Source organism: Hevea brasiliensis, chromosome 10 (assembly GCF_030052815.1).
Source record: "Hevea brasiliensis isolate MT/VB/25A 57/8 chromosome 10, ASM3005281v1, whole genome shotgun sequence".
Lineage (NCBI taxonomy): Eukaryota > Viridiplantae > Streptophyta > Magnoliopsida > Malpighiales > Euphorbiaceae > Hevea > Hevea brasiliensis.
The window spans coordinates 84,003,432-84,029,042 of NC_079502.1; the positions used below are offsets into that span (position 1 = coordinate 84,003,432).

General features: G+C 34.2%; 1 protein-coding gene across 6 annotated transcripts; it reads left to right on the forward strand.

The window, feature by feature from the left end:
- Positions 1–22,061, forward strand: LOC110659458 (protein ACTIVITY OF BC1 COMPLEX KINASE 8, chloroplastic). 6 transcript variants are annotated; one of them, XM_058154268.1, is made up of 21 exons: positions 1–643; positions 1,215–1,350; positions 1,746–1,912; positions 2,166–2,286; positions 2,395–2,495; positions 2,583–2,681; positions 3,366–3,476; positions 3,592–3,671; positions 3,827–3,896; positions 5,495–5,568; positions 5,670–5,739; positions 5,879–5,967; positions 7,479–7,603; positions 8,571–8,651; positions 8,751–8,811; positions 8,928–8,982; positions 9,101–9,199; positions 9,314–9,407; positions 10,568–10,623; positions 10,721–10,844; positions 21,485–22,061. In XM_058154268.1, the coding sequence occupies exons 1-20, from the start codon at positions 167–169 to the stop codon at positions 10,835–10,837; spliced, it is 2,283 nt and encodes a 760-aa protein (XP_058010251.1). In that variant the 5' UTR covers positions 1–166; the 3' UTR covers positions 10,838–10,844; positions 21,485–22,061. The 6 variants fall into 6 exon arrangements, with proteins under 6 accessions (XP_058010251.1, XP_058010252.1, XP_058010250.1 ...); XM_058154269.1 differs by lacking the exon at positions 21,485–22,061 and adding an exon at positions 18,694–19,003; XM_058154267.1 differs by lacking the exon at positions 21,485–22,061 and adding an exon at positions 18,731–19,003.
- The last annotated feature ends 3,550 nt before the right edge of the window (positions 22,062–25,611 follow it).

A 25,611-nucleotide genomic window follows, 5' to 3' on the forward strand; every position in this document is an offset into this window, starting at 1 on the left:
AACATTTATTTCTCTTCCACTTTCTGTCTTCTTCCTCAACTTCTCTCCCCCTAGTCCTCCACACCACATAACAAAGCCCTTCCTTGATCTGAAATCATGAGAATTAGGGTTTGGATTTGATCTAAAATCAGTTTTCATATTTGAAGAGTAAAAAAAATCTCCATTGATGGCTTCGTCTTTGCCTCTACCAGACCTTACCTTCCTGTATCCTCAAACCACTCCTAAAAACCGCCTTTCTCTCTCTAAGCTTCCTCTTTCTACTAACCAGCTTAGGAAAACTCTCCTCCTTCGCACTCGACTTCTGGCTGTTAGAGAAGACAGTTTGGTGATTGAAGAGAGGGAGAGGGAATTGTTGAAGGAATTGAATGGAAATGGCGCTGCTTCTACTAGTAGTTCCGATGACTATGGTTTCAATGTATCGTCGATAAGTAGTTTTACCAATGGTGGCGTGAGTATGGTGGAAAGTGAGAAGGAAATCACCAATGGAAGTTTGGTAAAGTACGTGAATGGCAGCGGTGTTGCAGCGGCAGAAATGGTGGTGGAGGAAGAGGCTGAATTGTCGGAGGATGGGCGGAAGAAGAGGATTGAAGAGATAGGGAAAGAAGTTGCTTGGTTTAAGCGTGCGGGCCAGCAACAGATGGAGGTACCTTTATTATTGGATTTTGGGTTGGTTGAATATAACTCATTGTGATTAATTTGTTCTGTCATTGTGCCCATGCTGTGATACTAGCTGTTATCACAACATATTATCAGTTTTATGAGCTATACAATGAGTCTGGTATTGTACTAGAGAGTGGAGCTAGAAATGTTCATTAAACTACAGAGTTCCGTTTTGCCTAATAGAGATATAAAACTATTCGTGGAGCACTCGTCTACAAGCTTAAAGCTTAAGCTTCTTTGACATTATGCCCTTTATTGATGGGTTTGATCATTAAATTAAAATAAAAAAAATACAGAAAAAAATAAATAGAAAGAGAGGTAGTAACAGTACAGGTGGTAATTGCTGTCTCTGAGTGTATTATATCTTAATTCGTAGATGCTCTTGACAAATTTTATTTCATGTTAGTTGAATTTATTTACTGCAATCCAATAATCATCGATCTTAATTGGGGCTGCATTATTTATGAATCATCTCTTCATGAGCATATGTGCATTTCGTATTGCATCTTAATTTTGAAACTTAGCTTTCTTTTGACAATATATGGATCTTGCAGGTCTCTGTTGCATCTGGGGGCCGTTGGAGTAGATTTAAAACCTACTCAACGATTCAAAGGACATTGGAAATATGGGGATTTGTTTTTACATTCATCTTCAGAGCTTGGTTGAACAATCAGAAATTCTCTTATCGAGGTCAGTTACTTCTTTGTAGATTGATATGGTAACCATATAGTTGATTTAGCCACAGTTTTTTCTTGTTTCTATTACAATGGACTTGCTTGTCAATTTAAACTCATTGTTTGGCAATTTTTTGCTCTTTTTGTTATTGAAATTCAGTTCTGATGTCTAAAAGAGTTGTTAAAAGTTAATCATGCGTAATGATAAACTGATGACTCATGCTTTTTGACATAAATTGATTTTATGGGGATGAACAGCCCCTAGAATCTAGCAAAGATTCCCCTTACCCCTTTCTCAGACATAATTCATACTTTTTTTTTTGGTTGAGAAAATTCATACTGTTTTATTATTAGTATTTATTTTTATTTTTCCTTCTTGTCCTGTCTAAATTTATAGAGGTAACTATGCAGGAGGAATGACAAAGGAGAAACAAATTCTAAGGCGGAAAGCCCTTGCCAAGTGGTTAAAGGAAAATATATTGAGATTAGGTCCCACATTCATCAAAATTGGCCAGCAGTTCTCCACTAGAGTGGACATTCTTCCTCAGGAATATGTTGATCAGTTGTCTGAACTTCAGGTGTGAACTCTTTTGTTTTAAATTCCATCGAATTCTTTGGATCTCAATCTCCTTCGCTTGCATGATGCTTTCCTGTTTATAATGTTGGAAACCAATTTTTTTTTTTTAGCAAAATTCTTTTTGTGGTATCTATAGTTTACATTGCCCATTGTATTTTTATGTGTAATTAAGTGTTTCAATTTCCAGTCAGGTCCAGTTATCTTTTCTGAACTGGTGAATCTTTAGGAAGGCCTGAATTGATATTCTTCTGCAGGATCAAGTTCCTCCCTTCCCATCAGAGACAGCTGTGTCTATAGTTGAAGAGGAGCTTGGAGGTTCATTGGATGATATCTTTGATCTGTTTGACTATGAACCAATTGCTGCTGCAAGCCTTGGTAATATTAATTTTGATTGATTGTCCCTTTGATGCAATAGCTTATCAGAATGTAGATTCTAACATTGCACTTCTCCTTACTGTGTATACATATATTTATTTAATACAGGTCAGGTTCACCGTGCAAGATTGAAGGGACAGGAAGTTGTGGTTAAAGTACAAAGACCTGGTCTCAAGGATCTTTTTGATATTGATCTTAAAAACCTTAGGGTTAGTTTTCTCGGCACTTAATTCTGTGCTATTTCCACCCATGTAGAGGGTTTTAACATATATGGACATGTTGACCATTGTTTCCAGATAATAGCAGAATATCTTCAAAAGGTTGACCCAAAGTCAGATGGTGCAAAGAGGGACTGGGTTGCAATTTATGATGAATGTGCAACTGTCTTGTACCAGGTAATGATATTCTTGTTTACTGACTTTTTATTTTTACTGCTCGGACAATTGCAATTACAAGTAGCAATTTATTCTTTTGCTCTCCAATTGCTTATTTGAAGCTATATTGAGTGGAATAAACCCAAACTTATGACTAGGCTGGTCATGCTTTAAGGAGCAATTTAAGTTCATCTGAAATTAGGATGTTGACATGGATGAGAAGTAAAGCAAGAGGGAAAGACCACAACATGTTTAACGCTTATGTTTAGGGTTTAAACATGTATGGATGTACCTGCTAAGAGAGGCCAGCTAATCTCTGTCTGTGTCCAGTGTCCACATGGTAGACTAAGTCTACCCTAAGAATTTTTTGAGGTTGGTGTTGGTAGTCAGCTCTACATGGTTTGTTTTGAACACTTCTCTTCATAAATTGGTACAAAAATACTCTATTACAGCGAAGAGCTCAATTTTACTGGTGATTTGGCACCAAAGATGCTGCTAATGGTTTGCCTTTCTAATTTAAATTTATGTAAATTTAGAATTTTAGGACAAAAATTTAAGTTCTTAAAATTATTAATGATCATTATTTAGCTCACATGTTTGTTGCTTAAGGAACATCAGCAAAGATTGCTAAAAGTATCTTATTTCTTTACAGTTTTTCAATTGATGTTTATGATTGTGATAACTAATGGTATTTGACCTTTTCAGGAGATTGATTACACAAAGGAAGCTGCTAATGCTGAACTGTTTGCAAGTAATTTCAAAGATATGGATTATGTCAAAGTCCCCACAATTTTATGGGAATACACAACACCGCAGGTTCCCTTTAGTAATCACGAACTTCAACTTATGAATGCTACTTTTCTAGATTAAATACTTGTTAAATTTGTTCATGGCCTTTTATTTATTTATTATTTATTTTTCTGCCATGTAGGTTCTGACAATGGAGTATGTCCCTGGGATCAAAATAAACAAAATACAAGCTTTAGATCAATTAGGTGTTGATCGTAAGAGGTTAAAATAATGTCCTGTTGTTAACCTCTGTTAGCATGCGATCTTCAATGCATATGCTATCAATGCTTTTGTAGTTTTTTTTCTCTCTTTTTTCAAACAGACAATTTATTTTATTGTTGCTCATAATTATTGTCCTGTTTTACTGTATACTGCAGGCTGGGCCGATATGCTGTTGAATCTTACTTGGATCAAATTCTATCTCATGGTTTTTTCCATGCTGATCCTGTGAGTTCTGTTTGCCACCTTCTGGTGCTTATTTTCTTAAAGTTGTGTTTGGATAGAAAGTTTCAAATCCTAGTGTCTGTAGTTGAGTTTTTAGTTCTCATATATAAATAAAAATTTCAGGAGGAGTCTTTTACCAAATTTTAGAGAATGCATTCAGAACAAATCTCCATAACATTCGTGACTCATAAGCCTAGTCTCTATTGTGAATCCACCTAACTAAAGAAAATCTGGACGTTTCTTTGTGCCTCATATGATAAGTCTTCAAATAAAGGAATTGGATGCTCTAACTTGTAATTTGCATGAGCAGATACTATTCAATTATTGTTTCTCAACTTTGGCATGCAATGCTTTACTAGTCACATTGAGAAATAATTGTTTGTTCTTCCTTATAATGTTCCAAGTTGTGACTGGACTATGGATTTCCTCACTTATGGGGATTCACTTCCTTCTCATGATGCTGATCCTTGGACTACGCTGCGTTTAATTTTCTAATAAATCAAAAGAACTAGCACTGTTAATTGTTAGAATGTTCTCCTTATGAATTTTGAAAATGACTCCAGAAACTACCAGCTAATTGACTACACATGTAGGGGTTGATTTAGTGCTTCCAACAGGAAGAACCATGTTTTGATGTTGGCATTGCAAAGGTGTCTAGAATTGCATACTGCATTCTAATATTGGAGAATTTGGGACAGGGATATTATTTAACTTTGGCTGAAGTATAAAATGATGAGGCATTAGCAATTTACACCCAAAGTATTTGTTATTCTTATGTGGCTTGAATTTTGGATATGTCGTCATGGACCTAAACTGTCACATGACTCAAAAAGTTCTGCATCGCAACCGAAATCAAATATTTTGTGAGGTCTTTGGTGGAAGCAAAGGGCATGGGCCGATAGGATTTGAGAGTTCTGAGTGATTGTATCTTGCTTTTTTTTCATTATAGTAGAACTTTTACTCTCGTCTTGCCCGTGGACTTAGACCTTTCTGCCGAACCACGTAAATCTTGTGTCCATTCTTTTTTTCTTCTCTCTTTTGTGATTGTCTGATTGTGTGTGTGCGCCTGTCCTAACGGTATTAGCAGCCACTGTATTTAATGCGGCAGCCTCTGAAATATTTAAGGTTCAAATATTTGTAAACTTCAGCTGAAGTGTATAACGAGGAGGCGTCACTAATTTAGGCCCCAAGCATACATGGTCACTACAGTTAATATTGTTGTCCCTGAAATATTTGAGGTGCATTAATTACATAGTTTTGCCAATGCATTCCTGGCTCAAATAATGCTGAAAGAAAGGTTTCTTTTTTGAATATTTCCAAACATGTTGTGCAAGCTCCATATAGCCAAAGCAGATGCATTAATAAGAGGAAAAAAATGGATATCTCTGCAATATGCAGCATCCATCATTCTGTTTCCATATTCTTCCACACTGATCATATCGAGTCTCATTTGGTGACTTTTCAAATCCTTTATTGAACTCTGATCAGATATACTCATACAGGAGACTTGGAAGATGTGATCCTTGTGTTTCATAATTACATAGTATCTTCTAAAGTTTGTCATCTACATGTAATGAAAACCTTTTCTTTTGCCTCTTCAGCATCCGGGAAATATTGCTGTTGATGATATCAATGGTGGGAGGTTGATCTTTTATGATTTTGGAATGATGGGAAGGTATTTTCTGATCCTCTGTAGGCTGTCTTCGATAAGTAATCCAACTAAGTCCATTTGGAAAGTTTTATGTGGTGACTATCCACTGACTTTGTATGCCACAGTATCAGTCCAAACATCAGAGAAGGGATGTTGGAAGCATTTTATGGAATTTATGAGAAGGATCCTGATAAAGTGAGTATATTTTTTTACTAAGGTAGCCTGCTGTCAGGGTAAGTTTCTTGATTGTAATAATAATGTTGATGATATTGTGGTTCACTTGGTTAGATGTCATGAGATTATTTAACAATAAATAAAGTCTACATTTGTCTAGGTCCTTCAGGCGATGATCCAAATGGGTGTCCTTGTACCTACTGGAGACATGACGGCTGTTAGACGAACTGCCCAGTTCTTCCTTAATAGGTTTACCAGAATATTTTGTCTTCCTTTTTATTACCATCATTACATTTGTTGTTGATTCAGGATGCAACTGGATCAATCTCTATGTGCTGATTTAGGTTATTGGGTGTTAAGGTAACCATATCAATGTGAAAATCAAAATAGTAATTTGAATAGAACGATAAGTCTGATATCAGTTGCCCAGTTCTAGTTCTAGTTCTAGTACTAATTTCCAGATAGAGCACTCATCTTGATAATCTAAAACTATGCTAGACAGGAAGATAGTTCACTCAAAGTTGCTACACCACTATAGTTCTCACAAATATAAATATTACTCCAATAACTGGCTTGACTTGTACACTTACCTTTGATATATAAATATGCCTGATGCTTAGTTTCTCCTTGTTTCTTTTCCTATTCCACTGGTAAGATTATGCTGATCTAAGTGCATATTATCTGCAACAGGAAGCATAAAATAGCCATGTTTTTCTTCATTGTTTAATGGGAAAACTACTATTTAGTCCTTGCATGTTAACGAAACTAACTATTTGATCTTGTATTTTGAAAAATAAACTATTTAGTCGTATTTTATTTCTGTTAAACTATTTAGTCCCTCCATTAAATTTTCTGTTAGTCGAAGGGTTTTAGTGCCAATCAAACTACTATTTAATCCCTCTATTTTAGTGAAATTAAATAATTGGTCCATACATTGTGAAAAATACATTAGTTATTCCATGTAATTTGATTCCGTTAACTTTTTAGTCCCTCCTTTTTTATACCCAAATTTTCCTGACTCTTTCCCCCTTATTTCTCTCTTACCCTCTCTGTTTTCTCCCCCCATATTTTTTCTTCTTTGTATCCACACCCTTTTTTATCTCATTCTCTTCGTATTTCCTTTTGATAGAAATTAGTGCAAGATATATGCGTAAAAAAGTTAATTAATTCTTGTATATCTCTAAGTAATCAATGCAATAATCTAGAAAATTTATTTTCGATAGAGAAAATACAAAAATGATGCCTAGGAAATTGAATGAAAATAATTTCAAATTTTAACAAAAAAAAAGTTCAGATTTATTCTCCATACAACAAAATTTTCATTTTCATTCAGGAATATATTTTTCAAAATATTATATTTTCAAAATGTCAGGACTAACTAATTAGTTTCACTAAAATAGAGAGACTACATAACAGTATTTTTCAGAATATAAAGACCAACTAATTACTTTCACTAAAATAGAGGGACAAAATTGTAGTTTGACAAACATTGACTAACAAAAAGAATTTGACAGAGGGACTAAATAGTTTAACAGAAGTAAAATATAGGGACTAAATAATGTATTTTCTAAAATATAGGGATCAAATAGTTGATTTCGTTAAAATGCAAGAACTAGATAGTAATTTTCCCTTGTTTAATATTGTCTGTGGCGCATAGTAGGGACATCAAAACCCTTGGACAAACTACCCAAATAAATAAGAACCAAAATGCCATTTTTTTTTTTTTTGGGTTCAAACTTAACTGCAACTGTCTTCGGCAGTTTTGAGGAGCGTCTCGCTGCACAAAGAAGAGAGAGAGAAATGGCTGCAGCAGAACTTGGATTTAAAAAGCCACTGACCAAGGAGGAAAAAGTAGAAAAAAGGAAGCAATGCCTAGCTGCAATTGGTAATTCACATGGTGTAATTCTGTGTGTAAATAAGACTATATTCATGTTGACTAAATTCATGGAATGGGAGTAATCAATTAAGCTTAGTGCATATATTTTCTACAAATTTGTAGTGCAATACTTTATAAGTCCTAACATTTTATTTCACATTCTGTTAATCTTCTACATAAAGTAAAGAATGCGATCGTTGTACATATTCATTCAAAGTTGCATGTCTCTATTGGTTCCTATGACTTCTTCTGCCAAGCTGTCTTTATTGCTTGAAATTTTATACTGAACATTGTGGTATATTGAAATCATGCGAAGCACTAACACTTTGTTTTTGCTGAAGTGTCCATGCATGGCACTTCTCCAACATGGACATGCCCAACATGCATCCGACTTGTCTGTACATGTAAAAATTTGGACACGTCAAGGATACAACAATTTTTTCTTGGTCATGTTAACTCATTTTTCATATATGCCATCTATATGGTAGATTACTAGATTATTGTAATCCCTTTCTACTAAAGGGTATAATTCCTAAATCCTACTTGATTGATATACATGATGGACTAGATTTTCAGTATCTTGTTGGGTATTATTGAAAATGAAGTAAAACCATATTTCTGCAGAACATCTATGTCTTACACTTAATCTTATAATTTAAATTTGAATTCTTATATATTTGAAATATAATAAAAGTTTGTTGTTATTATTATTAATGCATCCCTCCCGTGTTATATCTTAATTTTTTAAGGATAGCTGAGTCAAAGTGTCTGTGTCATATCTTGATGCGTTTTGTGTCCATGGCTTATAGCTGAAATCTGACAGTTTAAAACCCTGTCCTACATTTGAATTCATAGATCTGATTAGTTGATTTTTCCTACTTTTTCTAATATGAATAAAATGATGCGGCCTTTGGATCTTTTCTCCTGATTTTTTTGAGAACATTTGAATACCACATCCGTTGGATTCTCTTAACAGGGGAAGATTTATTAGCCATTGCAGCAGATCAACCTTTTCGATTTCCAGCCACATTTACATTTGTGGTTAGGGCATTTTCAGGTGTTGTAATAGAATCTGTTGGATTTATCACTTAAACTTTATGATGCTATGTTCAATGTTAACTTCAGAGCAGTAATTTATTATTTTTTTTTGCTGCAGTGCTGGATGGCATTGGGAAGGGCCTTGACCCCCGGTTTGATATAACAGAGATTGCCAAACCGTGAGAACCGCTTAGCTCCTGCATTTTTTTTCAAAAGAATGCATTTGAACTTTATAGAATTTGGTTGCTTATGCTTCTTATATATCTGACATTTTCTAAATGCTTCATCTGTGCAGTTATGCACTTGAGTTGCTGAGATTTCGTGAAGCTGGAGTTGAAGTTCTCTTGAAGGTAGAACTTTTCCTTTATTATTTGTATATGGCAAGGGGTCTGGAATATAAACTTGGGCCATCTTAATTCTACTTTAGCCTTCTGCACTAGACATGATATGAGTCAGTAAATACTTCAGGACCTCAGAAAGAGATGGGACAGGCAGTCTCGAGCTTTCTACAACTTATTTAGACAGGCTGACAGAGTTGAAAAGCTTGCTGAAACTATCCAACGATTGGTAGGACTATGGAATCCTTGCTGTACTTTATTTTGAGAGTCTGAGGTAATACTGGTGCTACAAACACCAAGTTGTTTCCAGGTATTTAATTTAGCTTTTAACATTATTTTACAGGAGCATGGTGATTTGAAGCTTCGAGTTAGAACTCTGGAGTCTGACAGGGCATTCCAGCGTGTTGCTGCTGTTCAGAAGACAGTTGGGTGTGCAAGTATTTATCTGGCTTACAAATGAATGGAAGTGTCACCTCATCAAATTTATCTTCATCTTTCTTTTAGGTTCCATTGAATGTATTAATCATTGCATTTATATATTTCTCAGGGGAAAAGTGGTGTTGAATTGCTTTGTTTGTAAGATTTTAAACAGCTTTCTAGTAATCAAACTGCTAAAATCTCTTATTGTCTTAATTCTAGATAATATGGTTCCAGTGTTGATTAATCAGACTACGTAAATTTTGCATTAGATGTAGAAGATGGTTTCCATTGTCTATTTTGCATAAAAATGATATATTCCAGTAGGGAAATTTCAATTCATTGAGCACTTCAATACAATTTAATTGAAAGGCCGAATTCTCCACGTTCTAAGAGCCCAAACCATGTCAAGCTCTTTGTTTATGCTCAATTGGGTGATTTCTTGTTTGAAGCATATGGCAAGATGTTTTCAACTGGTGAGTTGGAAGGAAGAAAAGTGTGGAAGGCATTTGTGGTTCCAGTAACTGTATTTTTTCATTTGCTTTTCTCATGATTACATATAAGTTTTCACATTTATAATTATAGTTGTAAAATATATTATTGTTGTATCTTTATTTAGAAACTTATAGAAAAAAAAAATTAATTATTTGTCTTCTCCACTTTTGAAACTCAATGAGAAACCTTTTCTCCATGTATATTTGGAACTACACATATATCCTGTTGAAAATTTGCTTGTTCAATGCTTGAGAACACAGCACAGAAGTTGCTCCCATTTTTTAAACTTGTATGAATAGTAAATTAGTAGTAAGAGAATTCACCTTCAATTACCTTGGCTTTTACGAATTCTTATCTCTAAAATCATGCCAGATTACTAATTCAGCATGTTTCACTATATGCTGCTTCCAGATACAAGGAATCACTCTATTGAAGTTACATACATTGTGAAAAATTATAATTTGGCAAGCAGATACGCATGCGGTTGTGTTCCTATGTGTAATGTGCCTGCCTGCCCTCGTGTTAGAGTTGAAGCAAAGGCGATATGCTTGTCTACTTGTCATGATTAATTATTATTATTATTATTACTTTTTCATATATTCCTTAAGAAAAATTTTGAATATGTTTTGATGGGCATGGTTATTTACTCTTTGGTTATATAACCCTCTGACCAATCAACAGGCAGTTGCTGCTGGAAGCCTTATAAACCTTGCAACAATTTTGTATCTCAATTCCATTCGGGTAAGCTATCCACTATAATTTGGGCTGTTATGCATAGTCTTGTATTTTAAGTTCTAGTTTTCAATTGATCATTTAATTAAATGGTTTTCTTTTCCAGGTACCGGCTGTTGCAGCATATGCCTTGTGTGCATTCTTCGGCATCCAAGTTCTCTTTGGCATTGTAAAGGTCAAAAAATTTGATCAACGGGAAAGGTTGATAGCCGGAACTGCATAAAGAAATGGTAAGTAAATATGTTGTATGCTATTTTGCAACTTCAATTTGGCTGCCTCTACTTTCTTTTTGGTAGATAAAAGTATTTAATAGTTGTTTAACGCGTGAGCTTCCTGCATCAACTGGGCCTGGGAGGGTGAACTTACATGCAATAGTTAATAAGCCTAGTTATCCTCATTAATTCAATTGCGCTTTCCCTAACTCTTCCTAAGGGAAAACTACTCCCTTTTATGAGAGGGAACCCCTATGAAAATATATATCCCAACAAATGTGCGATTTCAATTTTGGTGCCTTGCTTCTTTGTATGCAAAAATGTGGGATTTGTATGGTTTTACAAGTCTCACATTGAAGAAAAAAGAGCTGGGAACCCCTCTGTTATGAATGGCTCCAACCGACTAATCCTTTCATATGTAATGTATTGATGCTTGTAGCTCATTTATTACTGTCGTGGTCTTCTTTGTTTTAGGCTCGCTACTATTTATAATTAGTTCATTCAAAATTATTTAATTGTTGATAAAAAAATTATTTAATTATTAAACTTAGTTTAATTTGAGTCCAGCTCAAGCTTGATGCCCTTCTGCTCAATCCAAGCTTAAGCCTAGTGAAAAATGGTTGGGACCTTAACATATGAAGGCTTGGCTTGGCTTGGCTCAGTGTAACACCCTCCCTGTAGCAACTCCGTACATTCTACTGTTCCGGTGACCAGTGTCGGTCCGGACAGTTAGAACGTCCGGAAAAATATTTAAACTGAAGTGAGGAACCATAATTAACTCAAATATTAATAAGAAAAATTTAGAAAAAATTTTAGAAATAAAATACAACCAAATTAAATGAGCTGGTGCCCAAGTGATGGGTAACCTAGTAGGAAGTTGCGGTTCTCACAACTAGGAGCCCTAGACCTGGGAGAAAATTCATAAAATAATTTTTGGAACTCCAGAGAAGGGTCATTGAGGTTTCTATGGCATTAGAATGCCAAGAAAATACTTAGAAAATTTTTTCAATCGGTACAGACAATTTTAGTTGGTTAAGCCAAACGGAGGGCATTTTGGTCATTTCGTCTTCAGAGATGATTTTTGGCCGACTTGTCCAGTTAAGTAAATAATTATTATGACACAAAATGTGAATAAATATTGCTAAAAATTAAATTGAAAATGAGTAGAGAAGAAAAGGAAAGAAAATGAGATTAAATGACAATTTTGACATCACATGATGTAATCAATCCTTTTCCCACCAATCACAATTAATCTAGCCTATTAAAAAGGGATAATTGAGACAAATAAATAAAAGCAATCAGATTCATCTCCTTCCCCATTTTCAGCAGTTTCCTCTTCCACACCCAAACCACCATTGAAAGCTTATCAAAGCTTCAATTTCCACCTTAAACCACCTCAAAACCCTAACTTGCCTTCATTAAAAATTATCCCTACCACTAGAGCAAGCTTTGGGCAGCAATTTGAAAGGAAGAAAGTGAAGTTTTTAAGCATTGGAAAGTGCCTAAGTCAAGGTTAGTGCCAATTTATTCTAAAAATTTTGTGTATGGCTGCCATTGAACATGATGTTGGTGTTGTAAACTATGGATTGTATGTGTATGAAAATTTTAGTTGTTGGAGTTAGGGTTTGAGGAATAAAACTTAAATTTTGTTTATGTGTTGGTGAATGAAAGTTTAAATAGTCAATTAGTGACCATTTGGCTGTGTATGATGAGGAAATGAAGAGAGTTGTAGCTTGGTATTTGAGATTGGTAAGCTACTTTGACTGACCTGCAGGACTGACCATCAGTCCAGCAGGTTTGGGCAGCCATAAATGGAGTTGTATAGGTTCAATTAGTACAAAGCCAATTGGCCATGAACCTAGACACATAATGGCACAATTTTGGTGAAGAAACCCTGTCCAGAAAATCAAATCAAGTTGGCCTAAAAATTGCCTTAATCCGGGTGACTTGCATTCTGCCTGGGCAAAATGACGAAATGAACATTATTTATTCATTTGGTGATAACTCAGTGTAGAAAGGTCCAATTGACCTGAAATTTTACCAGCAGAAAGCTGAGACATAGACCTACAACTTTCATGAAGAACATAAATCTAAATTCTGATCATAACCTAGTCAAATTGCTAACCAAACTTAGGTTACCAAATCTGGTAGAACCAGTTTTGCCAAGAATTTTGGATTCTGTCCAATCCGGCCAGTTATGGTGTTTAGGCTATAACTTGATCTACAAAACTCCAAATGGAGTGATTCAAAAAAGGAAATATAACTAGACAAAAGAAGGAACAACTTTTATGAAGACAACTTTGCCAAATTTCTACTGTACAAATGATCAATGGAATAGTAAACATAAGGCTTGAAATCTGAAAATTGTGAATAATTAACACTAAGTTTAGAAATGGTATTGTCAACCAATATCAACAACTTTAGAATGCAAAATGTGGTATGTTGAGAGTATTAGAACCAATGTACCTATTGTCTATGCAAAAGTCAACATTTTAGTTGACCAATGAAATTGTAGAAAGAGATGATTCTCATTGATATCAATTAATCTGTACATGGGTATATATATACAATTGATTCCTATAATTGTGTTCTACTAATTAGGAAGAAATCCTAAATAAGAAATCATAAATAGGAATACAGAATACAAAATATACAGAGAAATAATATAGTGATTGACTTTCCATAACATAGTGATTGACTTTCCATAACACTCCCCCTCAAGTTGGAGCATAGATGTTAATCATGCCCAACTTGTTACAAATGTAGTCAATCCTAGCTCCATTCAGAGCTTTTGTGAAAATATCTCTTAACTGCTCTCCAGTTTTGATGTGTCCTGTTGAGATGATCTGTTGTTGAATCTTTTCACGAATAAAGTGACAATCAATCTCAATATGTTTGGTCCGCTCATGAAACACCGGATTAGAAACAATATGAAAAGCAGCTTGATTATCACACCACAATTTCACAGGCAGGGAGGTCTTAAAACCTGTCTCATCTAGTAATTGAAGTATCCACATTATCTCACATAATGATTGTGCCATGGCTCTGTATTCGGATTCAGCACTAGAACGAGAAACTACACTCTGCTTCTTGCTTCTCCAAGACACCAAATTTCCTCCAATAAAAACGCAATATCCAGTAGTTGACCTCCTGTCAACCTTAGATCCAGCCCAATCGGCATCTGAAAAACATTCAACATTCAAATGCCCATGATTACCATATAGCAAACCTCTTCCTGGAGCGCCCTTCAGATAACACAAGATTTGTTCCAAGGCTTCCCAATGAGCAACAGTTGGGGAAGACATAAATTGACTTACCACACTAACGGCATAAGCAATGTCAGGACGAGTGACTGTAAGGTAGTTCAATTTTCCTACCAATCTCCTCAGATTCTCTCGGATCTTCAAACAACTCACTATCCTCGCTAACAATTGTAAAGTTGGAGTCATTGGTGCACTACAAGGCTCAAGACCTAATTTTCTGTCTCTCACAATAGATCGAGGACATATTTTATTTGAGACAAGAAAATAGCCTTCTTACTTCTCATAACTTCGATACACAAGAAATACTTTAATAATCCCAAGTCTTTGGTCCAAACCGAGTTTGGAGGAAGGTTTTAAGAGATGAAATACTGCAGAGTCACTCCCGGTGATGACAATATCATCCACATAGACTACCAAGAGAATTAGACCACCTCGATTGCCTATAAAATACCGAGTGATCACACTTACTCTTTGCATACCAAATTTCAGATCGCTTCACTTAATCTCCCAAACCATGCCCTAGGACTTTGTTTCAAGCCATAAAGAGACTTCTGAAGCCTACAAACTTTACCCAACTCTCACTGAGCAACAAACCTAGGTGGTTGCTCTATATACACCTCCTCCTGAAGATCACCATGAAGGAAAGCATTCTTGATATCCAATTGATGCAGGGGCCAATCATATGTAGCTGCTAAAGAGATAAACAAGCGAATAGAAGTAAGTTTAGCTACAGGAGAAAAAGTATCAGAGTAATCAACCCCATATGTCTGAGCATATCTTTTTGCTACAAGGCGTGCTTTTAACCTAGCCACAGAACCATCAGGATTTACCTTTACTGTATATACCCATTTGCAACCAATAGCTTTCTTACCAGTGGGCAAAGGCAATAGTTCTCATGTACCATTAGCATCTAAAGCCTCAATTTCCTCTTTCATAGCATCACACTAGCCAGGATGAGACAGTGCCTCATCAACAGTAGTAGGGATAGGAACAGAGTCTAAAGAAGTAACAAAACACCGAGAACAAGAAGACAATTGATTATAAGAAACAAAAGAAGAGATAGGGTAAGTACATGAACGTTTACCTTTACGAAGAGCAATGGATAAGTCTAGATCAGAATCATGATTAGTACGAGGTATAGGATCTCCCAACGAAGTAGCTGGTGGAGGATCTGAGTCAGGAATCTCCAATCTCCTGGAATAAACATGAACAGCGGGAAGTCGAGTAGGTCTAGAGACAGAAGGAACAGGCTGTGGGAGAGGACTAGACATTGGTTGGACAGTATATATTAAGAGATCATCCTCCTCCCCCTGATTCTCATACACAGATGATGGAGGAAAAAATGGAGTGGACTCAAAAAATGTGACATCTGCAGAAATAAGATAACGATTAAGAGTAGGAGAGAAACAACGGTACCCTTTTTGAAGCCGGGAGTACCCAAGGAAGACACATTTGAGAGATTTTGGATCCAATTTAGTAAACTGTGGACGAACATCACGCACAAAACAGGTACAATAAAAAATACGGGGTTCAATAGGGAACAAAGATTTTGTAGGAAACAAAGTAGTATAAGGAATATCCCCATTAAGGATAGAAGACGTCATACGATTGATCAAAAAACATGCCGTAGAAACTGCATCCGTCCAAAAGTGTTTAGGTACTTTCATCTGAAAAAGAAGAGCACGAGTTACCTCAAGAAGATGGCGATTTTTTCTTTCGACCACGCCATTTTGGGATGGGGTATCCACACAGGAAGACTGATGAAGAATGCCATTTTGTGTCATATAAGGCTGAAATTGTGCTGAAAAGTATTCTTTGGCATTGTCACTTCTTAATATGCGCACAGAAATATTAAATTGAGTTTTGATTTCATTACAAAAGGCACAAAAGATAGAAAACAACTCAGAACGATTTTTCATTAAATTTAACCAGGTAACACGAGAGTAATCATCAACAAAAGTAACAAAATAACGAAATCCAGTTTTAGATGTAACAGAACAAGGACCCCAAAAATCAGAATAAACTAACTCAAAAGGAGATGAAGCCCGTTTATTGACTCTAGACACAGAAGGCAAACGATGATGTTTTGCAAACTGACACGACTCACATTCTAGTACTGATAAAGACTGAAATTGAGGACACAGCTTTTTCATGGTAGACAAAGAAGGATGACCCAATCTACAATGAGCTTTAAGAGGTGTTAAGGTACTGGAGCAAACAAGCGACAGCGGTACATGATTTTCCAGAATGTAGAGACCACGTGACTCGCGTCCTCTACCAATAATTTGCTTCGTCGTAAGATCCTGAAACAAACACTGGTCAGGAAAAAAGGACAGAATAATTTAAGGTACGAGTAAGTTTACTAACAGAAAGTAGATTAAAAGAGAATTTTGGTAGACACAAAACAGAAGACAAAGAAATTGACGAAGTCGGGTTCACAGTTCCAGAACCCATGACACAAGAAGTAGAACCATCACCTAATGTAACAAGAGAGGAAGTGAGATTAGATCAAAAGCGGATAGAAGACTAGAATTACTGTCATGTGATGCGTCGCACGAGAATCAATAACCCATTTGGATGAAGAAGACACAAGGCATGTAGTGGATTTACCTGACTCAGCGATCGCAGTGACAGGGGAATTAGTAGGCTTTAGAGATGCCTGATACTGGGAAAATTGTGCAAAATCCTCTGCAGATACCAAAATAGTTTTCTCAGAGGAAGATATCAGAGAATTCTCACGCCATATTTGCCATCTGTGATCGCTGATTTTTTCTCTGAAGTTGTGGACAATTATATTTTGTATGGCCAGGCTCATGGCAATAATAACAAATGACTCCTCTTGAGTTCTGATTAGAACTAGCCTCTCCATTACGCTGATTACTTCTGTTGCCTGTAATTCCTCCTCTACTTCCTCTTCTATTACCTTGTTGTCCATTTGGATTACGACTAATAAGAGCACTACTGGCAGGCTGTGAAGATTGAGTACTCTCTGTACGAAGGACCCGTGTGAACGTTTCATGCAAAGAGGAAATCTCAGAACTGGAGAGAATCTGAGATTTAGCAGTCTCATACTCTGAAGGAAGGCCTGCAAGAAAACTCATAACAGCCAGTTGCTCCCGTTGGGCCTGCTGAACTTTCACATCAGGACTAAAAGGCAACAATACATTAAGTTCCTCATATACCCGTTTAAAATCCATAAAATAAGCCGTGAGAGACTTATCCTCTTTCAAAGACAGTAGAATGCCTTACAAACATCATAAATATGGGAGATATTCCCTTTACCAGAATACAGAAAATCTAAGTAATCCATCAATTCCTTAACAAATTCACAGTGATTAATTAAACTAATTACCTCACTATGAATCGAGTTCCGAAGCTGCAAAAACAACCGAGCATCCTCCCTTAGCCAAGTTTGTCGTGTATCATCAGTGGGTGGATCTTTAGTAAGGTGATCATCCTTATCAATGCTACGCAAATAGACCCTAACAGTTTTACTCCACTCCAGGTAATTCGAATCATTAAGTTTGTGTTCCGTGATCTTAGTCATCATCGGAATCACATCAGAAATAACATTCTTATTGTCTGCCATTTGTTGAGACAAAGAAAACTAACCGAAACGCTAATCCAAAGTGCTTATAGCAGCAAAATAACCCAAAATCACAAATCAAGCAAATACCGAAATAGGATCTGAGAGCCAAACATCAGAATTCCTTTAATAGTTATACTGGATCAGGCAACAGCACACAGTGGTGGAATGAGGGGGTTGAGATGACGCCGGCGATGTTGATCGGGGTTGAAACGCGGCCATGGGCGCCAAGGTCTCTCCCGAAATGGGTAGTGAGAACAAATAGTCACCCTAGATTGATGACCTGCTCTGATACTATGTAGAAAGAGATGATTCTCATTGATATCAATTAATCTGTACATGGGTATATATATACAATTGATTCCTATAATTGTGTTCTACTAATTAGGAAGAAATCCTAAATAAGAAATCCTAAATAGAAATACAGAATACAAAATATACAGAGAAATAATATAGTGATTGACTTTCCATAACATAGTGATTGACTTTCCATAACAGAAATGAATAGTAACACCTAAACTTAAATTTCAAGAATTGTAAAGTTTAAAAGTGTAACATGCCTTAATACACATAGTAAGATTGGTTTAGATAGATTGGCATGCCAATAGGGTTCAGTTAGCAGTACTACACATGACATTATGCCATTATGTGATTTCATGGCTTTTAGCCATTCTGACATTGTGTTGAGACTTGGCCTTGTGCCTAATGTTATTACAGCTTATTAGCTGTTCTGTTGCATACCTGGAGACACATATGTGACCAATGGTGTGACGGCCCGATGCACTTGATACCCAGTGCTAGTTTACCCGTTTATCCAGTCCAGTCATCCAGTATAGGTTACTTGGGCAATAAAAAATGAAAGTTGATAAATTTAATGAAATAATGAATATAACAAGTGCCAAATAAATAAGACTACCAATAATTATTAAAAACTTATCTGCATGAGACATCAATACACTCACTGTATATTTATTTATTTTTTATTAGTTCTTTTTATTTTATTATTAGCAACACTAAGCATTATTGCTTAGCGCGTCGCTTTTTGCCACGCGTAGGTTCTGGAAAGATAGACAAAGAGCCCAGCAGACCATAGACTGGGTGAGGTCACAGATCTGCCTAGCGTCAGAGTCACCTTTCATCTACAGTGCATCAGTGGTAGGACTTTTAGGTCTCTTTTGAAATTATGTTTTTACATTTTGTAATAGGTAGTAGTTTGTGATTTGTAAATTATGAACTCTTGTAAATTAGTAAATTTATGTAAACATATGTTGATGTACATATTTGAAGAATTTTGTTAATTAATATAATTTGAGAATATCTTCATGAAATTTTAGTTGATTTTTAATTTGAATGAAATTGTGGATTAATGTTGAGTACTTGAAATGATTGCTAATGTTGAGACCATGTTGATGGTTATTGGAGTTTGAGAATGATTAGAAATGATTATTGAAAGTGTTTTTCACAGTTTCCGAAGAGCTGTTTTCTCTATTTTTAGTCGGTACTCTACCGGATTTTCTATAAAATTTTCGGAACTTCAAATAAATTATAATTTCAATAAATGACTTAAATGAATTATATTTCATAAATTGTACGTCATAACTATGAAAAAAATAAATTAGGAAGAATAAAAAATGATTGAATTAAAATAGGATGTTTCGGTACACTGCGTGGCATATCTTGCTCGGCTATACTGTAGACGGATAAGGGGTGTTACACTCAGCTTGTTTGCAGTCAAGGACTCTGATAAGTAGCAGAATGTTGGAATTTAATTAGTAGTACTGCTAGAAAAATGTCAAACAAAAAATTGATCTCAATCTCGAGTAGGTGGCAGAATATTACGACATAATCCCTATTAATGCTAGATATTGTCAAATAAAGGTAGTCCTCAAGTAGGTACCTCCTCAAGTAGGTAGAATTTACTTCCTATTACTGCTAAAAATTGAGAAGCTAAGATGGACTTTCAGGCCCATTTCCTGAAGAATGTAGGTGTCAAATAAAGGAGTCCTCAAGTAGAGTCTTCAAATTGGTCTCTACTTGCCTGAGATACTGGGTAAACCAGTTACAGATTGTGGACTATTGAGAACATGGTCTTCAGAATCGGATCAGACTGGTCGATCAGATGGGGTTAATCAGAAATGGAGCTTGGTCCGGTTCTGTTCATCCACAAACCCTGTTTTCAACATACCCGTTCTGAATTGGCCAAACCCAGTTCAGTTTAAACCGCCTGGTCTTTCTCATAAAAAAAAAAAAAAAAGGAAGTTAAAGCTGTAGAAAGAGGAACTCGAACATTAGGTCAAATGAAACAAATTGGTGATGCTGCAGCAACAACCGCAAGTTACAAGCGTTATTTCCTAGTCTCTCTCTCTCTATATATATATATCTTATTGTATTAAATATTAATTAACAATTGAGAAAAAAAGATTTCATTAATTCTTTATTTAATAATTAATTATATTAATAATTAATAATATTATTATATTAACATGAAATGATTTTTTATTTTAATTTTTTTATATAATTCTCTATATGTTTTCATTGATATGAAAAAATTTATTATTATGAAAATTTTATTTTAAATGCTTTTTATTGTAAAATGTTATCATTAAAATTTTAAATTATTTTTTAAACATTATTTACATTTAAAATTTAAGTAATTTTATTTTAATTATCATTTAAAAAAATATCAAACTACTAATTATAATAATTTATTATTTTTTAAGAAGTTATTAATTTTATAATGTAATTGATACTTATTTAATATTATACTCGTTAAACCCCAGTTTGACTACGGTTGAACCTTAAATCCTCAAGCCTCTATCTTGACCAAGTTTAAAAACCTTGATTGAGATTAATGAGGTCCATATCCTGAGCTTTCATCTAAGTTCTTGCTTGCCTTTCGCATCCAAAGAGGAGTTGATTCTATGCGAACATGATATGGTCACTGCCTCCAATTTTTCTTTAATCCTCTATTTACATTTTTGCATTGACTCGATTCTATACTGGAAGAACCTAAGTACATCTTGGACTTAGGAAAAGCAGGCTGAGGTTCTTTTCCTGCATCTTTAGATTCTTGACGTTGAGTGCTTATGTGGCCCGTCACTCGATGACAATGCACTCACTTCTACGATTTTTAAATTATTGTATCATAAATTTCTAAAATTTCCCCTACTCGATTGAGGTTAAGGTTGAGTTATGTTGTTGTTGTCGTCTTCTTCTTCAATTTTTTTTTTTTTGACTTCTTAACGTCTAATCAAGCCGCAAGGTAATTCAGATTGGCTTGATATTTTATAAGTTGCATGCTATTTTGATAACGATAAAACAATCACTACCCACTACACTGCACTAAAAATAAATACAATGACGTGAAAGGGAGCTTTTTCTCGTAATTATAAAATTTTGCTTCATTCCATCAGTGCTCACAAGATTGTTGAGATAGTCTTTTCTTTTGATACCCTTGACACCTCTAAAGATACCAAATTCCTAGGCTTATAAAAGTGTAATAATACATGGAGCTGACATATAATGCTGTAATGAGTAGTAAACTCTTCCTCATATTGTGACTGCAGCAAGGGTGACATTTTTATTGGCTTGTTATGCATTCCCGCTTACGTTGACATGCTTTCATGCCTTTCATTCTTGCGGCTTGTAATGATATCTTACCTTGAGAGGGTGTAAGCGACTTAGATATAAATATTTCCATTCTATTAATTCTATCCTTTCCATTATGAAGATGCTTCTTAGTGTATTTTACATTTTAGCTTTAAAAGAACAAAATCTTAGTGCTATTCTTTTCTCTGAGATAATTGCAGGTCCTTTTCATGAGACCAAACCAATTCATACATAGAGCAGATATTCAGCTATGCGAGACTTGGTATTGCAAGTTGCAAGCATTTGAAGACGGAGCTTGATAAATGTTTTGTCTATTGTTTTTACAATAAAAACATAGAGATTTCATGAAGACCTCTCAATTCTAAATGGTAGGGCTGTGTTTTTCTTGAAAGCTTGCCAAGAATATCTGTCGTCGATCCAGAATTGCCATCACTTCTCCAAGGCCATTTGAGGTTTTTTGGCTGGTTATTTACTATAATGAACAGTTCTAAAAATGAGGCGTTCATTATGTAACAGTTCTGTGGCCGATATCTGGCATGTATAGCTTCAAACGTAGTTCACGAAAATCATGTCCATAAAGTGTATAATACTTCAATATGATGTGGTGTTCTTTAGTGAAATTTGTTAGCCATATACCATTCGCATGTTGGAATTAAAGTTGTAATTTTTTGTTCATTGTTTTACATATTCATGCTTTTCAAAGAGCCAGGTCTAGGATGATCAAAAGTTTTACATATTCTTCACGGGATGATATTATATTATTTTATTTTAGGAGAAGATCTTGTGTTTGAATTTCTCTATCCGTTAAATATTAGTGAATTTAAATGGGAAATTAGAATTGAATAGCCTAAAATTGATCAAAAGTGAAGGATTCAACTAGGGGTGATCAGCAGGCTGGCATTGTTTCTGGTTTAAGATTCAAGGGAATTGGAACGGCAAGGTTTGATTCGGTGTCCTAAAAATTTTGAAAATTTTTCGTAGTTTAATTTCAAGATTTTAATATTTAAAAACTTGCTGAATTTTAATTTTTAATTTAACGTTGGACTGGCATCATTTTGAGCAATTTAATAATTTAAGTATTTTTAATATTCCAGCGAGTTATAAAAGTTAGTTTTAAATGTATTAAGTGAGTGTTTGGTTTAACTTATAAGTTAAATTTATTTTAAAAAGTCAAAAAATATATTAATATTTGATTTAGTTCATAATTTAAAAAATTATTTAAAATAAATTAAAAGTTATAAATATAGTACTCTTATTTATAGTTTATCTACTAATTTTAACACTATTATTTGATCAAGTAAAAAATTATATTATCCTAATAATTTTAAAAAATATCATTTTCATTTTGATAACGATAACACTCAATAATATATCATTTTTTGTTATACAAATTAAATTCATTTTAAACACCTTTCAACTAAATATTTAAATTATTTAAAAGTTAATTTTAAATCATTTTATCAAAGAATTAATTATTTATTTTTAAATTAACTTAGAGAGTGTTTGGTACGAGATTAATAATAACTTTTAACTCTCATTAATGTTGTTTGGATACTTAATAATGTTAGCTGTGAAATAACTTTCGCAAGTGCATGAGTTACAGTAGTATATTTTTAAAAATATCATTCCCACAAGGAATTGTACTTAAATTAGAATTAAATGAATAAGCTAATTAGAATGGTAAAATTTAAAGATATTAAAAATGAAATTTAAAATTAAAATTGGTATTTGAGGAATTTAAGCTAAATCAAACAATTAATTAAATTAATTAAACTAGATTATCAAAATTTAAATTGAAATTGCTAATTATGAAATTGTGAGGAATTAAATCTAAATTCAATAAAAATTAAAGTGATTCTAGAAATAGGGTTTTCAATATTGTTTACATGTGGTTTATCCCCAATTTAGCCAAACACATGATAATTACAATTTTGAGGGAAATCAATTCTTAGTTCTCTAAAACATTTTTCAAGCATTTCAAAGTTGGTAATAATCAAATCAAATCCTGTTTCCACGGTATTTCAAATCTGATAAAAACCCAATTAAAGCTCTAATTAATTTTGAAAGTTTCCTTAATCCTTTTAACTTATCTCTAACACCAAGAAAACTAAGTTTATTGTAAGATTATCTATCATAAACATTCACTTTTCAGTCCATCTGTCAAGGAATAAAACTTAACTTAATGAGGGCCTATTCATCAAGCGAGGCAACAAATCTCATTTAAATGACTAAATCAGCTCAAAAACCACAATACAAAGCAATATTTACGAACCCATCTTTAGAATCTCAAAGATCTACTCACAAATCATAGTTTCAAGATAAACCCAAGTATAAAAATGAAGAAATAATAAAAATCTAAGCTAAGGGAAAGAAAAACCTAGTAAAATGATGAAGAATCTGCTGCTCGAGTGTTGCAGAAGGCGTCCTCTGCTACTGCCAAAAACCGATATCACGTGCTCCTCTTCCTCTCTCTCTCTCTTGCAAAATCTCCTTATTTTTCTCCTTGTGGAAAGAAAGAGTTAAAGAAGTTTTTATATGGTGCAAAGGTCTGCCCTAGAATGGGTTAAAAAGACAGAAGATTCTGGAGAAAATGATGTATTAAATCAGAGGGATGAAAGTGCTATGTCAGTAATTTTCATTAAAACATCACAAGCTGAGTCGGTTGTGTTGCGCATTGTGTTGCAAGTTGTGTAACTTTCTGCCCGAGAAAAACTTTAAATCTGACAATGACACAAGTTGTGTCATAGGTTGTGCAACTTTCCGTTTTATTAACTCAACTTCAAAATTTTGTAATTCAACTCTAATTTCTTCCAAATGACTGCTCTAATCAAAATACACCAAAATTCTCCAAATTTAACCTACAAAACAAACAAGTTCCAAAAATAAAACTAAGAAGTGTTAAAAGGCAAAATAGACTAAATATATGCTAATATCTATAGTAATAGCCATAAACAAGGGTAAATTATGTGCAAAAATTATACCTAAATGATGATATAAAATGCATGCATCAAATTCCCCCATACTCAAACTCTTACTTGTTCCCAAGCAAAATTTCATTACAACTCATTTGGAAGGGAATAGAATCAGTCTTTGAAAACACAAAAATCACTAATTCAAACCACCAACTTACCTCTAGCCACCAACATTCTAAATTTCCACCAGCAAAGCACAAAGAGTGAAGCAATCACTCTCAATAATTACAGAATAGCTAAGAATTAATCAATCAACCCAAGCAATAAATACCAATCAGCTATAAGAGTCAACTGTGCCTAAACAAACCTAAAAGAAATAGATAGCCAATGTGTCTCAAATAGATGGTGAGTAATGTATGGAGGATTGTATGGCCAAACTCATATGCAAGCATAAAAGATCTAACTCCACTAATGTAACAAGTATTTTTCAAAGAATCATTAGGTCTTTTTAAGGGTTTTAATGGGGTCAAATGGGGTAAAATTATGGTTAACAAAGAAAGGGAATAAGGAAAATAAAATATGAGAATAATACTAATCATAAAACTCAAAATGCATCGAATATTCTCTTTTTTTTATTTCCATTTTCTAAAATTTTTTTAATAATAATATATATTTTTTTTAACTCAAGAGAAAAGAAATTCACAATGAATCTCAAGTGCTATCACAATAATTATATAAAGGGACTACTTTTTATACTCTTTTAATTTTATACTTGTCCCTATTTTATGTCACCCAAAATTACCTTTGGGATATTTTGGTGACCCCCCCTTTTTTTTTTTTTAATATATGCATTTTTCAAGATGTTTCAATCCTCCAAGTTTTTTTTTATCATCTTCAATTTTTTTTTTTATTTTTATGTATGCACTTTATTGCTAAAATATTATTCTCATAAATGGGTGGTAGTGTTTAGGTTTATGGTTAGGTAAATGATTTGGGTTCCAAAGAAATTAGGGAATTAAGGTTTAAGGGGGTTTGCAAGGGTTGAAATGAAATTAAGGTAGGTTAAGGCTAAATATAAGGTTTAAAATATGAAGGAATGCCTAAGTCATATTCTTATCAAATGCAAGTTAAAAATTTCGCTTTGAAAGATCTAAGATGCTTATTCTAGGAATAATGAGACAAAAATGACCATTTTCTTCCTTAAAGGCTTATTCATACACTCAAAAACTGAAGATAACTAATCAGAATCTGCATACCTAAATGAATATATTAATTTTCAGCTATTAAATAAGAGAAAGAATAATGCTTAAGACTTTGTACCCAGCTGGAAACTTTCATTCCACTAACCATCTAGAGGCAAGTTAGACTGCTTGAATAAGCAATTCTGAAATTCGAAGACTGGTTTAAAATCCAAA